At 40.0% G+C, this 24,631-nt stretch overlaps 1 protein-coding gene across 3 annotated transcripts in view; it reads left to right on the top strand.

The window, feature by feature from the left end:
- Positions 1–1,042: 1,042 nt before the first annotated feature.
- Positions 1,043–24,631, top strand: part of LOC112049394 (multidrug resistance-associated protein 1) — a 25,164-nt gene continuing 1,575 nt past the window's right edge. Inside the window, exons 1-25 of one of the 3 annotated variants that reach the window (XM_024087265.2) lie at positions 1,043–1,064; positions 6,150–6,306; positions 6,704–7,079; positions 8,688–8,924; positions 9,017–9,346; positions 9,429–9,632; positions 10,101–10,401; positions 10,498–10,679; positions 10,772–11,078; positions 11,179–11,284; positions 11,985–12,136; positions 12,667–12,911; positions 13,704–13,922; positions 14,829–14,977; positions 15,692–15,808; positions 16,824–16,891; positions 17,396–17,520; positions 18,332–18,487; positions 18,907–19,128; positions 20,078–20,235; positions 20,986–21,181; positions 21,998–22,214; positions 23,252–23,376; positions 23,722–24,013; positions 24,367–24,569. In XM_024087265.2, the coding sequence (XP_023943033.2) occupies positions 6,173–6,306; positions 6,704–7,079; positions 8,688–8,924; positions 9,017–9,346; positions 9,429–9,632; positions 10,101–10,401; positions 10,498–10,679; positions 10,772–11,078; positions 11,179–11,284; positions 11,985–12,136; positions 12,667–12,911; positions 13,704–13,922; positions 14,829–14,977; positions 15,692–15,808; positions 16,824–16,891; positions 17,396–17,520; positions 18,332–18,487; positions 18,907–19,128; positions 20,078–20,235; positions 20,986–21,181; positions 21,998–22,214; positions 23,252–23,376; positions 23,722–24,013; positions 24,367–24,569 (4,821 nt within the window). In that variant the 5' untranslated portion in view covers positions 1,043–1,064; positions 6,150–6,172. Of the gene's footprint in view, positions 1,065–1,229; positions 1,584–1,644; positions 1,783–6,149; positions 6,307–6,703; positions 7,080–8,687; positions 8,925–9,016; positions 9,347–9,428; positions 9,633–10,100; positions 10,402–10,497; positions 10,680–10,771; positions 11,079–11,178; positions 11,285–11,984; positions 12,137–12,666; positions 12,912–13,703; positions 13,923–14,828; positions 14,978–15,691; positions 15,809–16,823; positions 16,892–17,395; positions 17,521–18,331; positions 18,488–18,906; positions 19,129–20,077; positions 20,236–20,985; positions 21,182–21,997; positions 22,215–23,251; positions 23,377–23,721; positions 24,014–24,366; positions 24,570–24,631 lie in introns of those variants that run through there. The other 2 variants (XM_024087262.2, XM_024087263.2) reach the window with 2 other exon arrangements.

Below are 24,631 nucleotides of genomic sequence, written 5' to 3'. Positions count from 1 at the left end.
CCCGTATTCCTACGGGAACGGGAACCAGGCGAGTGAAACCGCGGTCTACTAGTAATTTATAATTACAAACTGACACTTTTATTTATTTGTATAGATTTCTATTTGACAGTATTACCCACACTGAACAATAATGGGACCGCGGCCCAATAGAACGGCGCTTCTACTTCAGTTTTCAGAGATATAAGTTCGATTCTCATTGGTTACGAAATTTTTACGTATATATTTTTCTAGATCATGTGCTACTTAAAATGTAAAGCATATTGAAGTCTTAATAAATAATAAATTTCTTCAATATACTTTACATTTTAAGTAGCACAAGGATAGCCGTGATAGTCCAGTGAATATGACCACTGCCTCCAATTCCGGAGGGTGTGGGTTCGGATTCGGCCCACCTCCAACTTTTCAGTTGTGTGTGCATTTTATGAAATTAAATATCACGTGTCTCTAACGGTGAAAGAAAACATCGTGAGGAAACCTGCTTATCAGAGAATTTTCTTCATTCTCTGCGTGTGCGTGTGTGAAGTCTGCCAATTGGGCCAGCGTGGTGGACTATCGGCCTAACACTTGTCATTCTGAGAGGAGACTCGAGCTCAGCAGAGAGCGGAATATGGGTTGATGAACGTAAGTACCACAATATCTATAAGTACATTTTTGCACTATGGTTAGGCTTAATTTAAATGTGTTTTTTGTTAAATAATAAATAAATAAAATAAATAAATAAACATATTAAAGTATCGTTTAAAGTAATTAGCTAGTAAAACAATGAAGAACTATTTTTTACACTTACTCGTAACTTCTAATACTTAGATAGTTCTCTATGATGAGTGATGGGGGTGTTAAATTATTCAAAACAGTTATTGTTTTCGCATAAACATCACTATTTACGAAGCAAGAAAATAATCTTGTTATGAGTAGATAATAATTTCTCGTGCAATGTAGAAACCCGCATTTGTTTAAGAAAGCAGGGCATGTTGAACACGATAAGCAAAATGTAGGTTGCAGGTCGACCTCGCACCTCGCGTTTGTGCTGGTAAGCCGGTAGTAATGCAACGCGTCAAAATAATGTAAGTAACAATTCTCGTTCAACTAAAAGCGAATATGCTAATGGTGAGGACTTGTGGTGACTGCAGATTGCATATTACTATGCATGGTCCAGTCATGGTCTGCCGAGGAACGAGACTAGTGTGCGACAGCCGCGAATCACAAGGTTCCAACTCGATTTGGAGTACATCCAATCGGCTGGGCGCCAGTCGCCAACTCGCCAGTATTCTGATTTCTGCTGTGCTATTCAGTTGTTCACGAGTGTGTGAGCTCGCGTCGCGTATGTCGCGCCACAACGATTTTTCCGACACGGCCAATTTATCACACTAATATAAAACATTAATATAAGTCCCTCGTAACTATTCTTCCACCCGACAAAACCATTACGAAGACAATGGACAATACTTTAAATTATTATAATGTATACAACGGTGAACGTGCGGTCTTAAATGCGAAGTGTCTTTGGAATTAATAAGCGAACATTCGGATGTTTTTATTATTTTTTGGTGATCGTGGGTGATCGCGACTACTTATAGTTAAAGGTGATTTTTATAGATTTAAACATTTTATTACGAGTACGTAGTTTTATTATGTTTAACAATCAAATAGTTACGGTTGATGGCACTTGTGTTACGGGGTCCGCGTTTGTGGGTAGGCCCTTGGTTTGTCTCCATAAACGTTATACGTATGTACGTTTTCCAATTATTAAACATATATGAGTATTGATAGAACAAATACGAGGTACGTAGATTTTATTGATTTAATAATTTAACTCCACCATGAGACTGAACATTTATGTTAATTTAGTAAACGTAGATCAAACCACATTAAAACCAACGGCATGCACTTATATAGATTTATAGATATTCTTTCCTACTTTGGGTAGGCAAAGTAAAATCTATGAAGTGCATGCTACCTACTCCTAACAGACCTGTAATGTTGTATGCACATAATATAGTGCCCTAAGTCCTAACGCTAGTTGAAAACTTTGTGCACGCCACTGTATAATAATTAACCACTATAAATATTTTCAAATAGGTAATATCATAATATATTACGATTAGGACCTATGCTTATAATACTACAGTTAGGACCTATGCTTTCTTTCGACTTGAACAAAAACATTGCAAAGTTGCTAAACACAAAATCGCGTAAAACTAAAAAAAGTTAAAACACCAACATGAATGTTTTCTAAACTTGGCCCAATAAACGATGATAAAAGTTTATCCTCTGTATGTCTTTGGCACTGTAGCTTCAATAGTCCAGACCTTCAACCGACCAATAGTCTGGCAACTAGGGATATTTTTTTTTCATATTATGCCGAAGAAAATATAAAGCAAATAATTTTGATATTTTCTTCGTTATTATGAAAAATGATGTCCCTAGTTGCCAATCACTTATCTTCGCAGCAACCTTTCGGAAAACACCGTTAAATATTTTGAAGTGGATTGTCAAGCTAAGGATATGGCGACTAGAGAAGTCATGATTCCTTATAATATCCCGTAGAATATATCGAATAATTACGGTTTTATACTCAGACAATTGTGGTTTCAAGAGTCCAGATGCTTGAAACTTGCTACCAACCAAAGCTACCACAGATATTTGTTCCTTTTGCCGTGGAGACCCTTGGGCTATGAAGTCGTAGTGAAAATAAAATTCTCCGAATCATTTACCGCGGCTGGTTGTCTCGACTGGTGATAGAATGCTCATTTTTTGCGAATAGAAGCAGCCTGGCTGTCCAAAGCCACCACGGTCTAGTCTAAACTCCTTAATTGACTAGCGTAATAACGTAAGATAGGACGCGCTAGAGAACTTTCAACTTTCATAAAATGCAGTGCATCCCTATGTCAGGATATCTTAGGCTTTCGCTCTCTAACCGACTGAGTTTCAAATGAAAGAGTATTAGAAAACATATAGTATGGCAATTGGTCAAACCATCGTTAAGTAATAGCAAGGGAAAAATAAATCGGGAAAAATAAAATGATGGAACGAGACCTGATGGATTGACACAGTGAGATGCGTTGGCACATTAGCACCGTGTCATGTCAGGGAGACAGAATCAAGACCGGGAGCCGCAGCAGAAACAGCTGAAACCGGTAAATGGCTCAAGTATGCCTCTCTGTCTGAGAGTTATATATTTGTTCTTGGGCCATGGAGTCGCAGTGCCAAAAAATATCTCAGAATCATTTCACCGCGGCTAGTTGGCCCGACTAGCGACTGAAGGGCTGGCGGGCTGGCTCATTTTTTGCGCAAAGGATCAGCCTGCCTGTCCAAGACAGAAATGCAGCCAGTATTCTTGCCACAATTCCATGTGGGCGTGACTTTTATAGTTAATAGGATAAGTTAGCTTAGGTTTCTTATTGTATTATTTCTCAATAAAAAGATAAATAAAAAAGGGGAAAGAATTCTAACTTAAAAGTCGTTATTTTAACTGAATTCATGAATGTCGGAGATTTTTAAATGAAATTTCTAATTTTGTAAAAATCATGGAATCGTTTTATTTCCTGGTACCTATCCACGAGTTCTTTTAATTAAGTATTCCATTTCTATCAAGCGAGGTATGACTCAATATTCATACTAGGAAAAATATATGTAGGTAATAGGTACATAGGTACGTACCAGTATTCTTGACTAGCAGACTCTCTGCGGTTTCAGCCGCGAAAGTTTTGTTCTCGTAGGAATACGGGGATAAAATATACCATATTCTAAATCGGTTCAATAGATCCAGAGATTACCCTTTTCAACCTCACAAACTTCACCTCTTTTATAATATAAAGGTACAGGAAATTCCTAAAAAAATATAATAAATGACTCCTAACCCCTCTCATTTTGAGAGGAGACTCGTACGCAACAGTGAGCTGAATGATGATGATGGGTGATTTTGTTCGCCTCAGTTTCGACGCGCTAGTGCGGTATTTATAGTATAAAATCATTGAGTGTAGGTAACTAGGTAGTAGGTAGGTATTATGTTGTAGTACCAAAATGTATACATAATTGCGGGTGTTATGTTATGACGTAAGTACTATGTAGTTAAGAATCGGCGTATTGTTCAGCGCACAGGATGTTGTGTGGATGTTGCCTTGATACACATCAATCTTTCATTCGCTTCTCACATACCAGCATACATATCTCATATCTGCATCTTATCAGATCATCCTTAGCCTTCTTAGAATGTGTATCATTGTTTGCAATGAGCTTATATTTTCATGATTTTATTTGGGAAGTCTTAGAGCTGTAATTCGAGTTATTCATCATAACCAGCCCATTTTAAAAGGCCTTTTTAAATTTTTAGGAAAGGGGTATATGAAGCCTGTGGCGTTCTTAAAGTTATTAACTAGGGTAGGGCCTTCTTCAGTATTGAGTCCACAGGACAGGCAGTACATTTATGCAAGTGCACAAGGTTTTAACTATTATAAGCACTAATGCATTATTTGTGTACAAACTAGCCGACATTCCCTGAGATGTGAACCTAAATTTTACCAATTGAATAACACAATTCTATTCACAACAAACCTCTATAGCTCAACGGTTCATTAATTCATTTCAGTATGTTGGGAATAACCCAGATACGTTTACGTGACTCAGAAAAGAATTTTTGTTTTCGATTCATTTAGAGATGCTGTGAGAGTTTGTTGATGACTAATCAATGATTTTAATCATTGTGATTAACGATTAACGAACCATAAAATACAACCATAGTTGGAAATTTATCAATAACGAAATGGTTATTAGTTTGTACACATATAACTACCTGCTATAGGTATATCCTGTTTATTTTACGAGCGCTCGTTTCCTGTTCAACAGGATAAAATATTTTACGTAAAGATTATATTAAAACTAAAATACCTACATAGTATACGTGAAAACACACTACGGAGGAATAGATAGGTAGGCTCATTGTAAAACAATTTACAGAACCTAACTGTAAATTAACTTAATTGTAACTAACCTAATTGTAAAACATACACACAACAATTGTAAAACATACATACAACACTTGTAACTATGTAAGTAAGAAAATCATGGAATCTTAATTTGACCCACTTCCCGGTCTTCGATTAGGATGAAATTTTGCACACGCTCTGATTTCTGATGACAATACATGACTAGCATGTTTTTTAGTTTTGTAAACTATTTTATATTGTTATGTTTTATGGGCTTGCGCTTGACTACTATCATGCCTAATGGAAAGCAATTATGAGGTCGTAGATGAAAAGCGCTTACCTAGCCCTAGCCTTGAAGTTTACCTTGAAGGTGCTCGAATTACCTATACGCGTCAGGAAACTCAGACGCCGGAAGAGCATTCTACATCTTAGCAGTTCTTATTAGAAACGTTAATGCAAAATGTTTCGTGCGGTTCGATTGAATATCGACAACAAATGGATGCCATTGTTCACAGCAGCGGCGCCGGCATCTCGCTGTTTTATGCTAGAATGGAGATGGAGGAACTAGATTGTAAAGTTTCTGTGCACACTCTCCAAGTAATATAAATAGGTAGGGTAAAAGACCCAAAGACAGGCTACGTTACGTCGGTGTTGTAAACTTTGCAGCTTCGTCCGTGTCCGTTTTGTGATTAAATTACCTAACCTATATTTAGGTAATTTAATCACAAGAAACTCATACCGACTTCTTACATTTGTTTTATATTATATCTAAGTACAAAATATTTAATGGATAAATTAATTCTTACGCATTAATCGCTCCTACAATTTTCGAAAATTTCCCTCGAATTTTTGTTTTGATCACCTGGGATCACCCTCAGAATATATCCGTTCTAACATAAGTACCTATCATGAAAATCGGTTCATAAACGACGAAATTATTTGCGAACGCGCATTATAAAATGTATATAAGATCGAATGGGAAAGCCTCCTCCTTTTTAAAGTCGGTTAAATATACAACCTAAAACGTATAAAAAAGAGTTGTTAATGAGATAAACTCAATCTAAAACCATTGACATTTTGAACCTGAGCAAAAAGTGTCCTAGGTCTGTACTTCCTAGATATAACTTATTTGTTGTTTTAGCAGTCCTGTTTTCGTTCATATTTCATCGCTGTGTGTGTTGTTATCATAATATCCAGGTATGTCTAACGTTTCATGTTTTACAGCGTTGACCAAAGGAGAGTAAACGATGGAGGTGCCATGTGTGGGTATGAGCGCGTGTCCACCACACGTGCTGTCTGCGGCGCTACACTCTTTGAATCTCTATTGCGCCGCCATCGCTGCTGCCTTGGTCTTCAGCTGCTCATCCTCGCGGTCGCAATGGTAGGTAAAACCAGAAAATATCTAGTTTTCAGGTATCTTTACGACTTTGACTACAATACCCTTTTATCCAGAGAAAACTAAATAAAAAGAAATTGCAGATGATATGAATCACAAACGACCTTTATCCCATCACAAACCATCTGTTTGATGGATTAAAATATTGCAAAGAATGATTAAGAGCAACTGTTGAGTTTATTGATGGCTCAGCAGTAAGTCTCCGGTGATAGTCTCTACAAATAGTCGAACTTGACGTTTCAAAAGATGAGAGCTGGCTTTTAGATACTAAAAACGAAGATTATTTAAAAGCTACTTGTTGAATTACTCATGACATTTCTACAATGAGTTATGGTAAAACATCTGGAACAAACGGTCTTTTTATTTTTTTATTGTTAATTAGGAACGGCGTACGATGGCGAGGTCAAAATATCAGAGGAGTCGCGAGTCTAATATTGGGAGTGACGTGGTGTATCGGGGCGGCCGCGGCGTCCCTCCGTCCGGGGAACACGGTGAGACTGGTGTCAGCTCTCATGCCCCCTCTGTCCTGGCTGGCGTCTGCTGCTCTTCATATCTCGCTCTGGACCAGACGCTCCTCAGCACCAATACTCTACCTGGCAATATATTGGCTGCTATCCGCGGGTACCTCCGCAGCCATTTTATATAACAACCTTCTACCTGGAGTTGTACCGAACGTTATCGATGTATGCGTTCAGGGTTGTGCGACGATCCTCTGTTTGATCGTCTCTGGAGTTGATTGTATTTGTTTTTACGATGAAGTAAGTATTTTTTTTTACTTCATACTTATTTATTTATTTATTTATCTATCTATACTTATAATAAATCTGTAGAGAGGTCAATTCTGTACATGAAATATATTTCCAAAATAACTATCAGGGGGTGATTAGTGATCGATACTGATGCCAAAAATGCAATCAGTAAAATTTTTGTCTGTCTGTCTGTCTGTCTGTCTGTCTGTCTGTCTGTCTGTCTGTATGTTCTTTATAGAAACAAAAACTACTGGACGGATTTTAACGAAACTTGGTACAATTATTCTACATACTCCTGGGCAGGTTATAGTATACTTTTCATTACGCTACGATCAATAGAAGCAGAGCAGTGAAGAGAAATGTTGAGAAAACGGGAGAAGTTACTCAATTTTTTAAGCTTCCGTCGCGTGTACAGCCTTAATGGTTAAAGCTACATGGAAATCATGTATGACGGAAATGTTCTCCTTAAAATTATCTATAAAAACACAACAGCATATATACATCTATCTTTTATGCTTGACTCACAATAACACGTGTAAGTCCCAATAGCTTAGCAGTTCGGAGCTTTCTAATTATATTTGTCTACTCTTATATTTATAACACTCTTCACTCATCCCTAATAAGAAAGTTAACATTATAACCTATTCAATAAAAAAAGAATCATAAAAATCGGTAAAGAAACACCAAAGTTATACAAGAAATATGCTAAGCCATTGCGCGCGTAAATACTAATTCATGCTATATGGATTATTTTTGTGTAACGGTTCCCGCGCTCGACACGACTCGCGGTGGGAGGAATAAATAACGAAGTGCAGCCTTAATAAGTAGGGTAGGGGTAGGGTAGGGTAGGGGTAGGGTAGTGGTAGGGTTGGGGTAGGGTTGGGATAGGGTAGGGTAGGGGTAGGGTAGAGGTAGTTTAGGGTAGGGTAGGATAGGGGTAGTTGAAAGTTTACAACGACTTTCACGCGGACGAAGTCGCGGGCGTCCGCTAGTTAATACTAAAATACTATTGTAACTACATATTTTGATCATGAGAGGACTAGACGACAATATATATTAACCCCTAGAACTACCTACTGGTAGTTGTAAGGGATTACCTGGTGATGATAAATTTTAAGATTCCAAAGTTTTGCTTTATTCTTATTCAAGAACAAGTACATGCGATCTAGGACCTGCTTCTTTCGAAAGACTTAAAACATAGGTTATAAACAAATAATCGAATATTTATTACAATTCATTATATGCGTAGTAAGATTTTAAAGTGCCATAGTATACAGGTCAGTCCCCTAAAATAATAGTGACGCAGTCCTTGTGTGGTGTTCACATTGTGAGACGCCAGACGACGCCCATAAGCGACGAGACGATTGTCTGGCGCCAAACGTATCCCGTTGTCCTGTCTTAATAGCGCAAAATGACTTTAAAATAGCAATAAATCCTAATATTTTATAAAATGGGTTCTATAAAGTATTATACAGGGTAGATTTCGCTAATAAAGTCCTATCAAACACGGTCATCTCATGTAAGTCTTTTTTTAGCAGATACCTACGCATTGTTAGATAATAATTAGTATAATTACCTTAATAAGTATGATTAAGTCACACAACACTGGTTTTGCAGGTTACAAAACGACTGCAGTCCAGACAAAAAAGTACGACAGAAACTGAAGATATTCATTACATTTATAACGATACACACTTCTTTTCAAAAATAACTTTCTTCTGGCTAAACCGTTTATTATATAAAGGATATTTTGCACCGGATGAAAACGCTGAAAATAATTTTGGAAATATACCTGAAAATGAGAAATCGAAAATATATTACGAAAAGTTTAGAAAGTTATATTTCAATCAAAAGGTTATTTTTATTTTGTCTTCTATATATTATTAATATCTATCTACTTATAAATATAATTTGCGACTTTCATGTAAACACACATTTCATTGTAGATAAGTAAAAATAAAGAACGAAGCACCAGTATTTGGCAATGTTACGTTACCATGATGTGGCCAAACTTTTACAAAGGAGGACTTTTAAAATTATTTGGGGATTTAATATCGATCATACCCGCCGTAGGATTGGCTGCAATTATTAAATTCATACAAGAACCAAATTCATACAACGACACGGATTCTGAAGTCAATCTGGAGGAATTTTTCTCGAATGGATACGTCATGCTGCTTATTGTTACACTGGCACTTGTATTTCAAGCTATTCTGTCCCAAAATTCTACTCATTTAATAACAGTCCAAGGAACTAGACTTAAAATGGCATTGCAAGTAAGTAGATACAACTACTAAATACATATTAGCGGAACACTCGACTTCTGGCAGACTTAATATTTAAAATTTTCAATTTCAGAGCATGATTTACGACAAATGCATGCGATTAGCATCTTGGTCAACAGATCTAGATAGAGATTCAGAAGTTTCGCCACTTCTTCGTAATCCTGAAGAAGAATCAAACACTCAAGCCGGGCTTCTTATAAATTTAATATCACAAGATACATATAACGTAATGTCGAGTGTGTGGATTTACCATTATACGTGGGCCATACCATTGAAGGTAAGGAGATTCTTTATTGGCAATAATATATACTAAATATAAAATGGTCGCTAACTATCGACCTCATAAGTATCTCTGCGTGATCGAATCAGAAATGAGGAGATCCGCAGAAGAACCAAAGTCACCGACATAGCTCAACGAGTTGCGAAGCTGAAGAGGCAATGGGCGGGGCACATAGTTCGAAGAGACTTTGGGGTCCCAATGTGCTGGAATGGCGACCCCGCACTAGTAAGCGCAGTGTTGGTTGACCCCCCACCAGGTGGACTGACGACATCAAGCGAATCGCAGGGATTCGCTGGATGCAGGTGGCTTACTATCGTGATGTATGGAAGTCCCTACAAAAGGCCTACAGTGGACGTCTATCGGCTGATTTATAATGATGATGATGATGATGATGATGACGATGATGATGATGATGATGATGAAATATATAATAATTGGTGCATAATTTTTGGGGAATACTTTCAGATATCTCTCATCCTATACTTGTTGTACACAAAGTTGGGTATAAGTGCCATAATAGGCACGTCTGCTAGCTCCTTACTCATAACTCCCATACAATTCTACATAGGAAAGAGAATCTCAGATAACTCCAAAGATACTTCAAAATGTACTGATCACAGAGTTTCTAAATTATCCGAAATTTTACAAGGAATGAACGTTATAAAATTGTACGTGTGGGAGGACTTGTTCAATGAAAAAATATTACAGCTTAGAGAAGTAGAATTGAAACTTCTCAATAAAGACTCCGCTTATTGGAGCTTGCTAAGTACGTATGGATGTAAATTATTTTGATTTTAATCCTTTGAGTGCAAATTAATTATTCTTACAATTGAATTAGAATATAAATAAATTCTATTTTCAGCCTTTATAACACACTTATCCGCAATATTTGTAACAGTTGTTACTTTTACGACAAACTACTATCTTGACAAAAGCAGTAATTTGACAGTTGTGAACGTATTTGCTGGATTGGCACTCTTTAACCAATTAACGATACCAATGTTAATATTCCCTGTGACCGTATTGATGATAATTCAAGCTATGGTAAGTTCTTTATCAAATGTGTACGCCAAAATTTTATGCATATTTTTCTGTTAACGTTACACTACCAATAAATAAAAGGAAATATTCTCCAGGTCAGCACTAAAAGGATAAAAGATTTCTTAGAACTTCCAGAATCTTATAACGCACGAGACGTTGACGACGATACGTATTCACATAACGTTATGCATGACTGTGATGACGTCATTGACGCAACAATGGAGGAAAATCCACTTTCTGAAAAAGATGAACTCAACATTGATGATGAACAGATTGACAATCAGAATAAAGCAAATGTAGATCACGACCAAGAGTATTTAGTTCGATTTAGAAACGCAGCATTTTCTTGGAGACTAAAAGAAAATGGATGGTTAGAAATTGATGATTTAGATATTGCATCAGGTACATATACTACAACATATATCTGAAGCCATTATATTATTGTATCCAGAAATGTGTTAGAAATCCTAACTATGTAACAGTAATTGTATGATTTATCCAGGAAAATTAATAATGGTCGTCGGAGCTTCCGGTTCCGGAAAATCGTCATTTATTTCTGCAATTCTCGGAGAAATGCACCAAGAACGTGGAGACGTATTTGTTAATAGGTAATATAAGACCAATAATGAATTCTGATATTGTAATTCAAAGAATCTGCACGAAATGCACTTTTTATTTTGGTTATATAACGATATCTATTTTAATGAGATCGCCGAGAATTCAATATCACGTTTGCTTCCTTTCACAATGTTAACTTATATAATTACAGAAAACATGTCTATACATTGCTTCTTATACATTTAATTCAATATTTTATCCAGATTTGTACAATATTTTATCGTTAGCAACTTACCCATATCCAGATATTTTCCAATCTTTACCTACTTACAATTGCCTATGATATTTAAACATTATAGCATCTAGCTAAAATCATTATTCATCATTATCAACCCATATTCGGTTGTCGACTCGACTCTCCTCTCATAACGAGAGTTAGGCCATTAGTCCACCACGCTGCCCCGACGCGGATTGGTAGACTTTACACACCTAGAGAATTAAGAAAATTCTCAGGTATGCAGGTTTCCTCGTGATGTTTTTTCTTCACCGTTTGAGGCACTTAAAATGCACAAAACTACTTGTACATATGTTTTCTGTGACACAACTGAAAAGTGAAAAAGAAAGAGGTGCATGCCCCGGACCGGATTCCCGCCGGAACCCACACCCTCCGGAATCGGAGGCGAAGGTCATATCCACTGGGCTATTATGGTTCTAGCTAAAATAGTTCTATACATAATTTAATTTACACAGGAACTGTTCAATATGGTACGCTGGTCAACCGCCCTGGCTGCTAGAGGGCTCAATTAAAGATAACATTGTAATGGATCATGCGTGGTGCACCACTAGATATATGAGAGTTCTTCGTGCTACAGCTTTGCGACCAGATCTGCAACTTTTACCAGGTAAACCAATACACCGTAATCCGAAACCCAGATACATTGATTCTTTTTTCGGTGTTCTTTATAAACACAGAATAAGGATCATACAGAATGACTTTTAACAGCGTGGTAAAGCCGGCGAAACCCTTAAAAACCAAACGTCACGCGCCTCCTTGACATCCGTAGACCGTATATACAAACTTTTATTAAAACTGGTATTTCAAAATTTAACACTAACATCAATTACGTAAATTAATATAATAATCAATAATAACTATTATAAAAATACTCCATCTTATTACATTAGTTTTTGTGATCAGTTTTTAAAATATTTAAAAACATAAGACGCCATTTTTCTTGAATAACATTGAAAATTACATATGCGACGCTTCGTGTTGAGTTGAGAGTCGAGATCGAGAATGTATTCGTTTTTGAATTTTGTATATGGAGCGGCAACGACGTGTTCCGCACGCTCTATCTGCCTATTATTGATTAATCTTCGTTTTTAGACTAGAAGTTGCAACAGCTCATGTACTCGGTTTTTTTGTTCGTAGATGGTGATAATACACAACTAGGAAGCTATGGAACTCCGCTGTCGGGTGGTCAGAGGGTCCGCGTATGCGTAGCTCGGGCTCTGTACTCGAAGGCGAAGTTGTTGGTGTTGGACGAGCCCTTCGGAGCGCTGGACGCGGTGCTAGCTCGTCACGTGGTTGCGAGAGCGTTGCTGCCCACCGCTCGTAGTGGACGTACTGTTCTGGTGGCGACGAATAGATTGGAACTACTACACTATGCCGATACGGTATGCAATTATCTTATGCATCTTTAACAACCCGTATTGGTTCACTGTTGAGTACAAGTCTCCTCTCACGCTGGCCAAATGCGGATTTCCAGACTTCACGCCCGTAGAGAATTAAGAAAATTCTCAGGTATGCAGGTTTTCTCACAATGTTTTGCCTTTAGCGTGATATTTATTTTCTTAAAATGCACATAATTGAAAAGTAGGTGAAGGCAGAGGTCATATCCACTGGTCAATCGTGTAAAAGTTATTGTAACATTTGGTAAGCTTAGCTACGGATTATGAGGTCCTGGGTCAGGTTAATATTGAGCTTTTTTCTTCTGTAAAACTATTGACCTGTGAAGTTGGTATTGTTACGTTCTTGTGATTCGCAGAACACGTTAAGACGTCCGTCTCGGTTAATAAACAACAATAATAAAGAATCAAAAATTATTACAGGCCCGCATTGAATCAGCGTGAAGAAGGAAGTCATCACTATCAGCCTATTTTAACGGCTTACTACAGACACAGAAAACATATACAGCCAGCCAGACCTCCCTCTTTATTGAATCTTAATATTGTAAAGCTCAAATCAGGAACAGAAAACAAAACAGAAATAAATCTCAGGAACTACTGGTCTGATTTGAAAAATTCTTTCAGTGTTAGATAGCCCATTTATCGAGGAAGGCTATATATTATCCCCGCATTCTTACGGGAACGGAAAGCGTCAGCTAGTAGAGAATATGGAGCTTCTCAAAATGAATTACCTAGTAGATATAACTGTTTGTTTAGTTCATTACTGTCCATGTTGATCAGGTGATAGTAATGGAAGATGGTCGCGTCAGTGGCGTGGGTCGCTTGAACAGCATGAGCGAAGGCGTGCTGAGCCAGTGGGCGCAGCTGGCGGAGGAGGCGCGAGCGGCGGCGGCGCGCGGCGGCGCGGGCCCGCCCGGCGGTGCGCTGCGGGAGCGCTCGCAGCTGCTGCGAGCTGTGAGCCGGGTGCAGTTCCAGAGGAACTTGTCTGATGATGCCTTGGTGGGTTTCCAATTGAAGCTCATTTTTTTTATTTTTAACAATCTTATATGAAAAATATAATACAATATTAAAAATTTATAGAAAAAAAAACAACCCTCCCGCTGCGGGACATTTGAGTGCCCAAGCAACCGGCGGTCAGGGCTTTTATACAAAGCTTTATTTCCACTTAACAATTTTACAATGCATATCTATTATCCTATCCTACTAATATTATAAACGCGAAAGTTTGTATGGATGTTTGAATGTTTGTTACTCTTTAACGCCGCTACTACTGAAGCGATTTGGCTAAAATTTGAAATGGAACTGTATTTACTCTGGATTAACACATAGGCTACTTTTTATCCCGAAAAATCCATGGTTTCCCGAGATTTGCGAAAACTGATGATTTTAATGATAGAATGTTTGTTACTCTTTCACGCTTCGACTACTTAACTGAATTAGCTGGAATTTGGTATTGAGATATATTATAGCATGGATTAACACATAGGCTACTTTTTATCCCGGAAAAATCCATGGTTCCCGAGGGATTTGTGAAAAACTAAATTCCACGCGGATGAAGTCGCGGGCATACGCTAGTCTTTAACAATAAACTATTTATTTTCCGTTTTTTTTTGTTATGTGGGTATGGGCCGTCGTCCATCCTTTTCCACTTTCCCTGTCTTCACTTTTACTGTATTCTAAAGTAATCGAGATAATTTTTGTCGTAAACTTAAAATTAAAAGTAGACTCAAACGCGCTCAGTCTGAGAGTTTGAGAAGAATACTGAGTGTATTCTTCTCATAAGTGTTTTATTTTTGCTATCACCATCTCACAGCATTATCTAAGAAATTAGAAATATAAACCAGTTCTATAAAACAAATTTCAATTGCTTAGTATCCTTGGTGAGTTGACAAATGATTGCCATAGCAACTGGACATAAGCGAGGTGACCGGCGCGCACCTGCTGGCGGAGGTGCCCACGGGCGTGGGCGGCACCTGGCGGCGCGCACTGAGTCGCGTGCGACCTCCTCTTGAGCGACAGTTCTCCTCACCTCCTCCCACTTTGCCACGCTTTAAGTAAGTGGTACCAATACTGATTAAGCAAATATCTGAAGAAGATGATTTTGAGCAGATTTCGGTGTATTAATCATTGGTATTGTTACGAACTAGGGTTCGAGCATTTGAAATTAAACACCTGGTGACTCGTATAAGACTTTATTCCACTACTTAATCCAAGTATCAATACTTACACACTTTCAAACGTAGGCAATTCATAGTCCACAGTCGTAGTATAGTATAGTTCACTTATGTTCACTTGTGTTGTGTTGTCTTTTCTACCCAATTTGACGTAAACAAAGCAATAACAATAGATATCGATCAAAACAACTCGAAGAATCAAATAACTTGAAAAGGCGAGCGACTATGAAGCCTATTTCTGTAGTAATAGGGTTCTCGGTAACAGTATTGATGTGATAGATTCAAAAGGAGGCCATGGGTTCAAATCCTGCTGGACTATTATGGTATCCACTTTTAACAGTCTTTCTGACTTATTCTAGTCCGAGAAGAGGAGTGAATTAGTCACTTTTAAAATATGGTATTGCAAATACACTTACGTTATTAAAATATATTATGGCAAATATAGTTTTTATAAAAAAAGAAGGAAAAGTAACTTTGTGTGAATATCGCGTGTAAGGAGCTATCGGTAACTAAGTCGTTAAACAGTTTGAATTCTTATTTGGTTTCCTCTATACATAGGTATATGTATATTTAATAGAGTAATTTCCTAAATAGATGGCGGCACGAAATTAGACGCGCTGTAAGTGCTGTCGAACCTAATACACAACATCCTGAGGGTAGTCCGCTGCGTAACGGAAGCCGCCAACGCCTTTATCATAGAACGTTGACCAGGTAAGAATTGCATTACTGCATGTGCTATCAGTTCTATTCAAAGTAGCATCAAACTTTAATCGTATGTTGCACTCATATGACGACTTTTAAACTATAGTAGATACGTATTTCCATTCAGGCAAAAGAATAGCTTTTTTCAAGATATTGACTGTTTAGTGTTGCTGATATCTGAATTTGAGCTACCAAATAGATTGACCAATAGGTAATTAGATCTTTGTTCTTGTATATGATTGCAGTAGATAAAGATTGTAAAACGAAATAGGAAGTCTATTTTAGTTTGAAAGATATACTGCATGTGTATAGGTAGGCACAGGTTGAGAGACAATAAAAAAGCTTATAGCAATAAGAGCCTGTTGCACGTCGATTCTCTTTCTACAAACACTAAAGCTTCGAAAATTTAAAAAAGTATATTTAAAAAAATTAAACCGACTTCAAAACCTAAAAACGTACCCACTAAACTAAAAAGCGAAAAATAACATCATAATATTATTATGTTCTACATGCTGATCAGTTTCAAGACGGTGCAAAGCCGGTGTCGTATTAATTTAAGCCGTTTATAAAAGAAACACATTTCAATATTCATGGCTAGAATTAATACATCATCGGATTAGCTTCAACTGGAGAACCTCCTCCTTTTTGAATTCGGTTAAAAATGTATGGTAATGACATTCACTATCGACAGAGCATGTGATCAAGTTGTCGATCGAATGTGTCATTCCCATACATTTTGCCAGTTTTCAAAGCGTTAGCGTTTGTAGATAAGGAATCGAAATGTCACATCGTAACAGGCCAAGGCCGCCTTTGCATGCTAATTTTTTGTTTTAATTATTGAATGTTAATTTTAAATTTGTATTATATTGTGTGCATTTAAATGTTTCTTCTCTCTGCGTAAGTATACGTAAAATCTAAAATACTAGATACGTACCTACTTATGAGAACGGATATCCCTCCCTTTCACTATATTTTACTTTTCACACAATAAATCCTACTTTCGCTCATAGTCATATTGTTTTAGGTGGACGCCGAGAGGTCTGCGCCGCTTTTTAAGTAATAACTCTGATTCATCTGCCGAAGGTCAAAATGGTAAATAATTTACTTAGCTATTTTTTTAAAAACTCAAGTACCATCCTACACAATAACTAATGTTGGTAGAACATTGTGATTAGATGGTTCATAGAACCGATGTTGATAGATCGGTTTTTGATAACAAACTGCCCGGCCTGTAGCCAGTACAGGTGCTGGGCAGATCGTGGATCTCTACACAAAAAGAGAACTGATTAGGCCAAGATATAGACTATTCTTACTTATCTATTTTCGTAAGGCTATCTTATATTACCTACTTGCTATTTTTATTTGTTATTTGATAGATTTAGTAATTGTGTACAAAATATAAATAATAATACCTACCTACACGCATATAAAAAACATTGCCAATTTTTATTTCATCCTCAAAGGCTTCGCAAAAATTTAAACAAAACTGTACCTATTTTATGTTAGATATTATATTATAGTTACGTTATTTATAAGTAATAAGGTAGTAGTTAGTAGGTCCCAATAAATTAAGACGGTACCTGTTGATCTTGTTAGGTAAAGTAGAGGCATCGTCCGACGCGACACTCACCTCGATAGCTGCAAACGGCGTGGAGACGGCCGCTGTGCCCATTCCTGACATCCCGAGCGCGTCGAAAGAAGAAGAACCTGTTTTAAATGAGGTGACATACCACTCTAAATACTTACGTACCTACTATATACGTACTAATGTCTCGTACTTAGATTAATTAAAAAATCTTAGTTCAATCAGAGAAAATAACTCTAAGTGCAATGTGTCAAGTTGAATATTTTCGATCATTCATTTCGTATACCTAATTAATAAGAGATGAGCGTATATATTTCTTATGCCGGATCTTATACTTTAATAGACCTGCTATACTCAACCTGCGGCCCTCCGGGTCTTTATTGTTGACTCATCTAGGACATCTGATAATAATTTATACCATTGTACTAGAGGCTAGACCATCTCCAGACGTATGTCTCTCACGTAACACTAACATCTAATTAGAATTATCATTTATCCGCCCTAGGGAGAACTTGTGTATTGTACCATTCATACAGACAAATATAAACTAAAAGGCAAAGACAAAAGTAAATTTTAAGAATATAGTACCTATACTAGTAGACGACCGCGACTTCGTCTGCGTAAAATTCTGTATTTCACAAAACCCGCAGAAACTAATCATTTTCTCTTCTATAATCCAATGAATGTCTTATTAAAATCTGACCACCGGTTCCAGAAACTAACCCGGACAAACAACAGACTTATTTGGTTCTTTTGCGTGTCTTCTGATTTCTGATTCGATCACGCAGAGAAGCTTAGCTCGCTCCACAGACGAAGGGCACTTATGTTGCGCATAAACGGCTCGCTCCATCGCTCGTTGACTTTGAGTCTTTTTATAATGGCCACAGTTAGCGATCAAGGTATTTATAATATAAGAACCTAATACCTTTATTTATTTATTTACTTAGAGTGCAGTATGGTGTGCCTACACACGCGCCTGCGGGTGGTGGGGCGTGGTGTTCTGGGTCGCGGCGACCGCCACGCAAGCGATAGCACTGGCCGCAGACTATTGGCTGTCACTGCTGGCTGAAGAGAATTCGAAGACTACTCTTTCTAATGAAAAGGTTAGTCTATATAGGTAACTAACAGGCATACTGCATATTACTTACTTAGAGTGCAAACTGCAATATGTTGGACGTACGCTCGCGGGTTTATCTTGTTAATTATTATCTAGTCAGGACTCGATTTCTTAATCCGTAATTTAATAGATGACTTTATAAATGATGAGTTGGGGAAATTCCTCATTAGTGTGTTGCTTTGCGTCGTCGCAATGGATCATCGCATTGTATGCCACACCTACGTTGCGATGATGCATGATGTCGCTGTGCAAGAGGACACACGCACCCAGTCAGTTTCAACAATAGATCGAAACAAGTGAAACACTGTCGTAGCAAGGGAGCTCCGTTGATACGTCGCTGGGACGACGAAACGCTTTAACGTCGACGCTACGACGCAAGCCGCTAATGGGGCATCGCTCTTACAGATGTGGCATATGATCGTTGTCTACGCGCTGTGGTGCGCGGGCGGCGCGTGCCTGTCGGCGTGCGCGCAGGCGGCGAGCGCGTGTGCTGGCGCCCGCTGCCGGCGTACCCTGCACGAGCGCCTATTGCACGCCACACTGCACGCGCCGCTGCACCACCACCTCGCGCGCCCCGCCGGGGACACACTGCACCGGTTCTCCTCTGATACCCTCGTTGTGGACAAGGTTAATACAAATTTTAAGTTTTTAGGGTTTCATAGTCCTCAAAGAACCCTTAAAGTTTTTTTTTAAAGAACAATATTCCCTTTCCCCTCTAACTAGTCGGAAAAGACTGTGTTAGGAGTGGGTAAGACAATAGACCAGCGGGCGGGGCTCAAACCACCACCCCTTGGTGATGAGGGCGGCGCTTTTACCACTGAACTATGATTGAGGTCTATAAACAAAATTTCTTGGTGATGCACACTAATAGCATCGAGGCCGTTAAATCCAGTAAAACTTCTTAACGCACGATTGACTTAGGGAGTAAACTCGTGAATGCGTGACGCGAGCGTTACAAAAAGTGTAATCGGGTGACGCGAACGGACGTCGGTTAATGAAGAAGGAAAGAGAGACGTTTCATATGTTACTGTAGGAGCAAGAGAGAGCTGTGTTTGCGCATATTTTCTTTTAGGTACTCTCCGTCTCATAGCCAAAGAAGTTTTACTTCAGTCGTGAGTGTGGTCTACAGCACTCTTGTATTTTTTTTTAATTATAAAAAATGTGTGCGTCTCAGGACGCTCGACAGAAGTGATAACTTAGGTAAACCTTCTGCCGTGTGTGACAGAAAGGGAAATCAGACAGAGTGGCGCCGTAATACGTTACGTTACCAAGCGGTTTACCCTTCCATAAGAAGTTATCACTTCAAAAATTTAAGCCTCAATAGCTCAACGGTAAGAGCGGTCGGACTCATCACCGAGGGGTGGTGTTTCGATCCTCGCCCTGTTGGTCTATTAACGTACCCACTCCTAGCACAGTCTATCCCGACTAGTTGGAGGGGAATGGGAATATTGGTCATATTATAAAAAGATATGACAAATATTCTTTAAAAAAAAAATACTCTGTATAATCATTTAAATGTGATGTGATGTTTTATGTAAATAAATGATTTGGTTCACTATTATGGAATTGCTGACAGAAACTACCAATGGCAATGAGCCGATGGGCGCAGCTGGCGCTGTTGTGCGGCGCCGCCATGTTGGTGAACGCGGTGGCGGCGCCGTGGACGCTGCTGGCGATCATCCCAGCCGTCATAGTCTTTATCGTTCTGCAGTCAGTCTACTTAGATAACGCAAGGTATTGCTAATAATTCATATCAGAATTTAAAAATACTTTTACATTATATTTATATTTTTTTAAGGAATAATACAATTTTTGCTCTTCTACCCACAAATAGTACTTATAATAGTAAAAATGCTGATCTTTTTGGTACGTTCCATAAAATTTTATAAAATGGCAAAAGTGAAATTTTTGTGCGAGTGTTGATTGATTATTATTAATATTATTAGGTATCTTCGTAGGATGACTTTTAAATTTTTTGATTTGACTAATCAATCGATTGACTAATCAATGTGTTAAGTTAAACTTTATCCAGCACTTCTGGGATCTCTTATCTATACTTACTATAAAAATATCTATACTATAAAATATCTGTGTGCATTGAATAGGCTCCGAAACCACTGAACCGATTTGAAAATTTCTTTCACTATTGGAAAGTTACAAGATTCCCGGGGGCTATATTATCCCCGTATTCCTACGGAAACGGGAACTATGTGGTTGAAACTGCGTGGCATCTGCTATTAGTAATGATAAATAAGGATGAAAAACTGCCTCTTTGTTGTCTAACGCTAGCCACTCACCAAAAAGTCCACGTGCCTACAGTACTAACGGCAGGACATCCGACAAAACTGATCGTGTCTTGGACGCGATGTGCATTCATGACATCAATCAGATCGCAACCAATACACGATCTGTTTTATCGGCTAGTGCTGCAGGCACGAGGACTTTGGATGGTGAATGGCTATCACAATGATGTCTACGTGACAGCGAGCTGCAGCACGTGGAGGCGGAGACGGCGGCGCGCGCGGTGTCGCTGGCGGTGCAGTCGGCGGCGGGCGCGGGCTCGGTGCGCGCCGCGCGCCTGCAGGCTCGCATGCGCGCCGTGTTCTTCCGCCGCCTCGACCGAAACCACAACGCGCTGCTGCTACTCAACTCCTCCAACCGCTGGCTGGGACTCACACTGGTATTTTACACTTGATTAATAGGAATTTGTAGGTGTATTATTGCTAACACACTTCACACTATCACATCACACTTCACACTAATATTATAAAGGCGAAAGTTTGTGTGCAAGTGTGTAAGTATGTTTGTTCATCTTTTACGCTGCGGCTACTGAAGTGATTTGGCTAAAATTTGGAATGGAAATAGATTTTACTCTGGATTAACAAATAGGCTACTTTCATCCCGGAAAAATCCATGGTTCCTGCGGGATTTGTGAAAAACTGAATACCACGAGGACGAAGTCGCGGGCGTCCGCTAGTTATCTATATTACGGAATATCTAATAGTCTTTACTGCTATAGATCATGAATTCTTAGTTTTAATTTCGAATCCTAAGGCTATAGATTGGGCCTCAAGAGATAATTGCCTAAATTTGTTTATTTTTTATTAGATCAATAGCGGCGCAATCGAAAATATGGCTTTTTCATGCATTCATGCAAGAAGAGCAATAATATTTTTGATGTCACCACTATTGGTATACAATATTATACTATACACCTACTAATCGTCTCGGGAAATGTCGTTGACGCATACTAGGCGTACTGGGTTCTACTATGAACTAGTTATCGGAATTTTCTTTCTTCCAAGGTATTCTCAGAAGCAGTCGAACTTGGGAAGTCGGTGGCCACTCTCGAGTTTCCAAAAACACGTTAATCTGATCGCCCAGATCGGTCCTTACAGAGTCTACCGTCTAACCCGTCAAGCCAACCTTTATTAGAGCAGGAGAAGGACCTGGCTGTAAAGGCCAATGATGGTTAAATTCTACTGATATTGCACAGGATCTGGTGGGAGCGGCGAGCGTGTTCGTGTCTCTGGCGACGGCGCTGTACGGCAGCAGCGGAGCGGCGGCGGGGCTGGCGGGCACCTACGCGCTGCTGCTGCCCACCTACCTCGCGCACCTCGCCAAGTGCCGCGCCGACCTGCACCTGCAGCTGGCGGCCGTGCGGCGCCTGCTGGCGCACAGCCGCGCGCCGCGGGAGGACTACAGAGACGACTGTACGTAAGGAGTTGTGTGTGCCTGTAACTCGACCTGCTCGTGTAACTCGACCTGCACCTGCAGCTGGCGGCCGCAGGAGGACTACAGAGACGACTGTACGTAAGGAGTTGTGTGTGCCTGTAACTCGACCTGCTCGTGTAACTCGACCTGCACCTGCAGCGGGCGACCGCAGGAGGACTATAGAGACGACTGTACGTAAGGAGTTGTGTGTGCCTGTAACTCGACCTGCTCGTGTAACTCGACCTGCACCTGCAGCGGGCGGCCGCAGGAGGACTATAGAGACGACTGTACGTAAGGAGTTGTGTGTGCCTGTAACTCGACCTGCTCGTGTAACTCGACCTGCACCTGCAGCGGGCGGCCGCAGGAGGACTATAGAGACGACTGTACGTAAGGAGTTGTGTGTGCCTGTAACTCGACCTGCTCGTGTAACTCGACCTGCACCTGCAGCGGGCGGCCGCAGGAGGACTATAGAGACGACTGTACGTAAGGAGTTGTGTGTGCCTGTAACTCGACCTGCTCGTGTAACTCGACCTGCACCTGCAGCTGGCGGCCGCAGGAGGACTACATAGACGACTGTACGTAAGGAGTTGTGTGTGCCTGTAACTCGACCTGCTCGTGTAACTCGACCTGCACCTGCAGCGGGCGGCCGCAGGAGGACTATAGAGACGACTGTACGTAAGGAGTTGTGTGTGCCTGTAACTCGACCTGCTCGTGTAACTCGACCTGCTCGTGTAACTCGACCTGCACCTGAAGCTGGCGGCCGCAGGAGGACTACAGAGACGACTGTACGTAAGGAGTTGTGTGTGCCTATAACTCGACCTGCAGATATCTAGGCTAAGGTGCCGGACTCGAAGGGTGAATGTCATGGTTTCATTCCGTTAGCTAAACGTAGCAGTCTTTACCACTAATTTGTCAGTGAAGGGAATATCTTCAAGGTCATTTAGAAAGGAAGAAAAATATAAATAAAACGGTTATGATAAGAGCTTATCCAATGAAATATTTAATTACAGTATAGTAAAATACTTATCCTTTTCAGGTCCTATTCCTGCAGAATGGCAACGTAACGGAAAAATAGAGTTTCAAGATGTAAGCGTACAACATCAACCAGGACAGCCGCCTGTGCTCAAAAATATTACATTTACAGTGAAACCTGGCGAAAAGGTGGGTAATATCTAAATCAATTCATATATCTACATAACCAGATGTGTGCTGTAGTACATTCATTTTATCAGTAGCTACCTGTTTACCTACTGCTTTACTATATTACTGATCAAATCTAGCTAGTAAGTAGTTCATAAGTAGATTTGGGTGACAATGTAATGATTGAGGATGGACAGGTCAGGACAGGACAGGAAAATCATGATCGATCCTCTTATATAGAATGCTCTTTCAGCTTACGTATTTCCTACCACGCATACAGCTTTAAGCCGAGTTATCTAATAATACAACCAAACGCTAGCTTACGTATACTTTTTGCCAGTATTAAAACAACTCGCTTTTACTCAGGTGGCAGTGTGCGGTCGAAGTGGGAGCGGGAAATCGTCTCTAGTGTTATCTTGCGTCGGAGCGACAACTATTACCAGCGGTCGCTTGCTCGTCGACGACCAAGACGTGATGCGAGTGCCGCTCCGCGCGCTGCGTCACCGGGTGGTGGTGTTGCCGCAGGAGGCCGTCATGTTCTCTGGCACTCTGCGAGAGAATCTGGACCCTCTTGCTGTGCACACGGACGAAGAAATATGGCAGAGTTTGAGAGCTGTCGGGTTGTACGATTATGTTACTGCTCAGTCAACTGGCTTAGGTGAGTGGTTTCAAGTACTTAAGTATATCTATTGAGACAAATACCTACCTAGGCATTCCATGGATACAACGTGCGGGTGCCGGGTCCATAGTGTGGCAGAGAAAAAAACTCCGAGCAGATCTTTGGACTTGTGACCAATGGGTGTAAGGCTAAGGATATCCTTGTCAGTTAACTAACACTGCTGTTCTCCGCTTGTGTTATTCAACCTGACAAAATTAGGTATATTCGTAGAACTTAAAATAATTTTCTTTAAATCCCTATGGAGTATTTAGGCTAGGGTAGAAGTTCTGCCGGAGTAGTACTAGGCTTGAAGGAACTCCGAAGAGTTCTTACTTAACGAAGAGTGTCTACAGAATGCAGTATGGGCGGCTGGCGTGGCTGCTGGAACGGCAGTCGTGGCGCGCGGGTGTGTGCGGCGCGGGCAGCGCTGCACGCGCGCACGGCCGCCGCGCTTCTGCTGGACGAGCCGGGCGCAGCGCTCGACGCGTCCGCTGAGCGCGCGCTGCTACGAGCCGTGGCCGCGCTAGCGCCCAACACTACTGTCATCACTGTGGCGGTGAGTGAGACTACGATGCGGTGACATCACGCGCGCATGGTCGCCGCGTTTCTATTAACTAA

Source organism: Bicyclus anynana, chromosome 5, assembly GCF_947172395.1.
Source record: "Bicyclus anynana chromosome 5, ilBicAnyn1.1, whole genome shotgun sequence".
Taxonomy (NCBI): domain Eukaryota; kingdom Metazoa; phylum Arthropoda; class Insecta; order Lepidoptera; family Nymphalidae; genus Bicyclus; species Bicyclus anynana.
The sequence above is the reverse complement of the archived record's forward strand: the minus strand, read 5'-3'. Positions and strand labels throughout refer to the sequence as shown.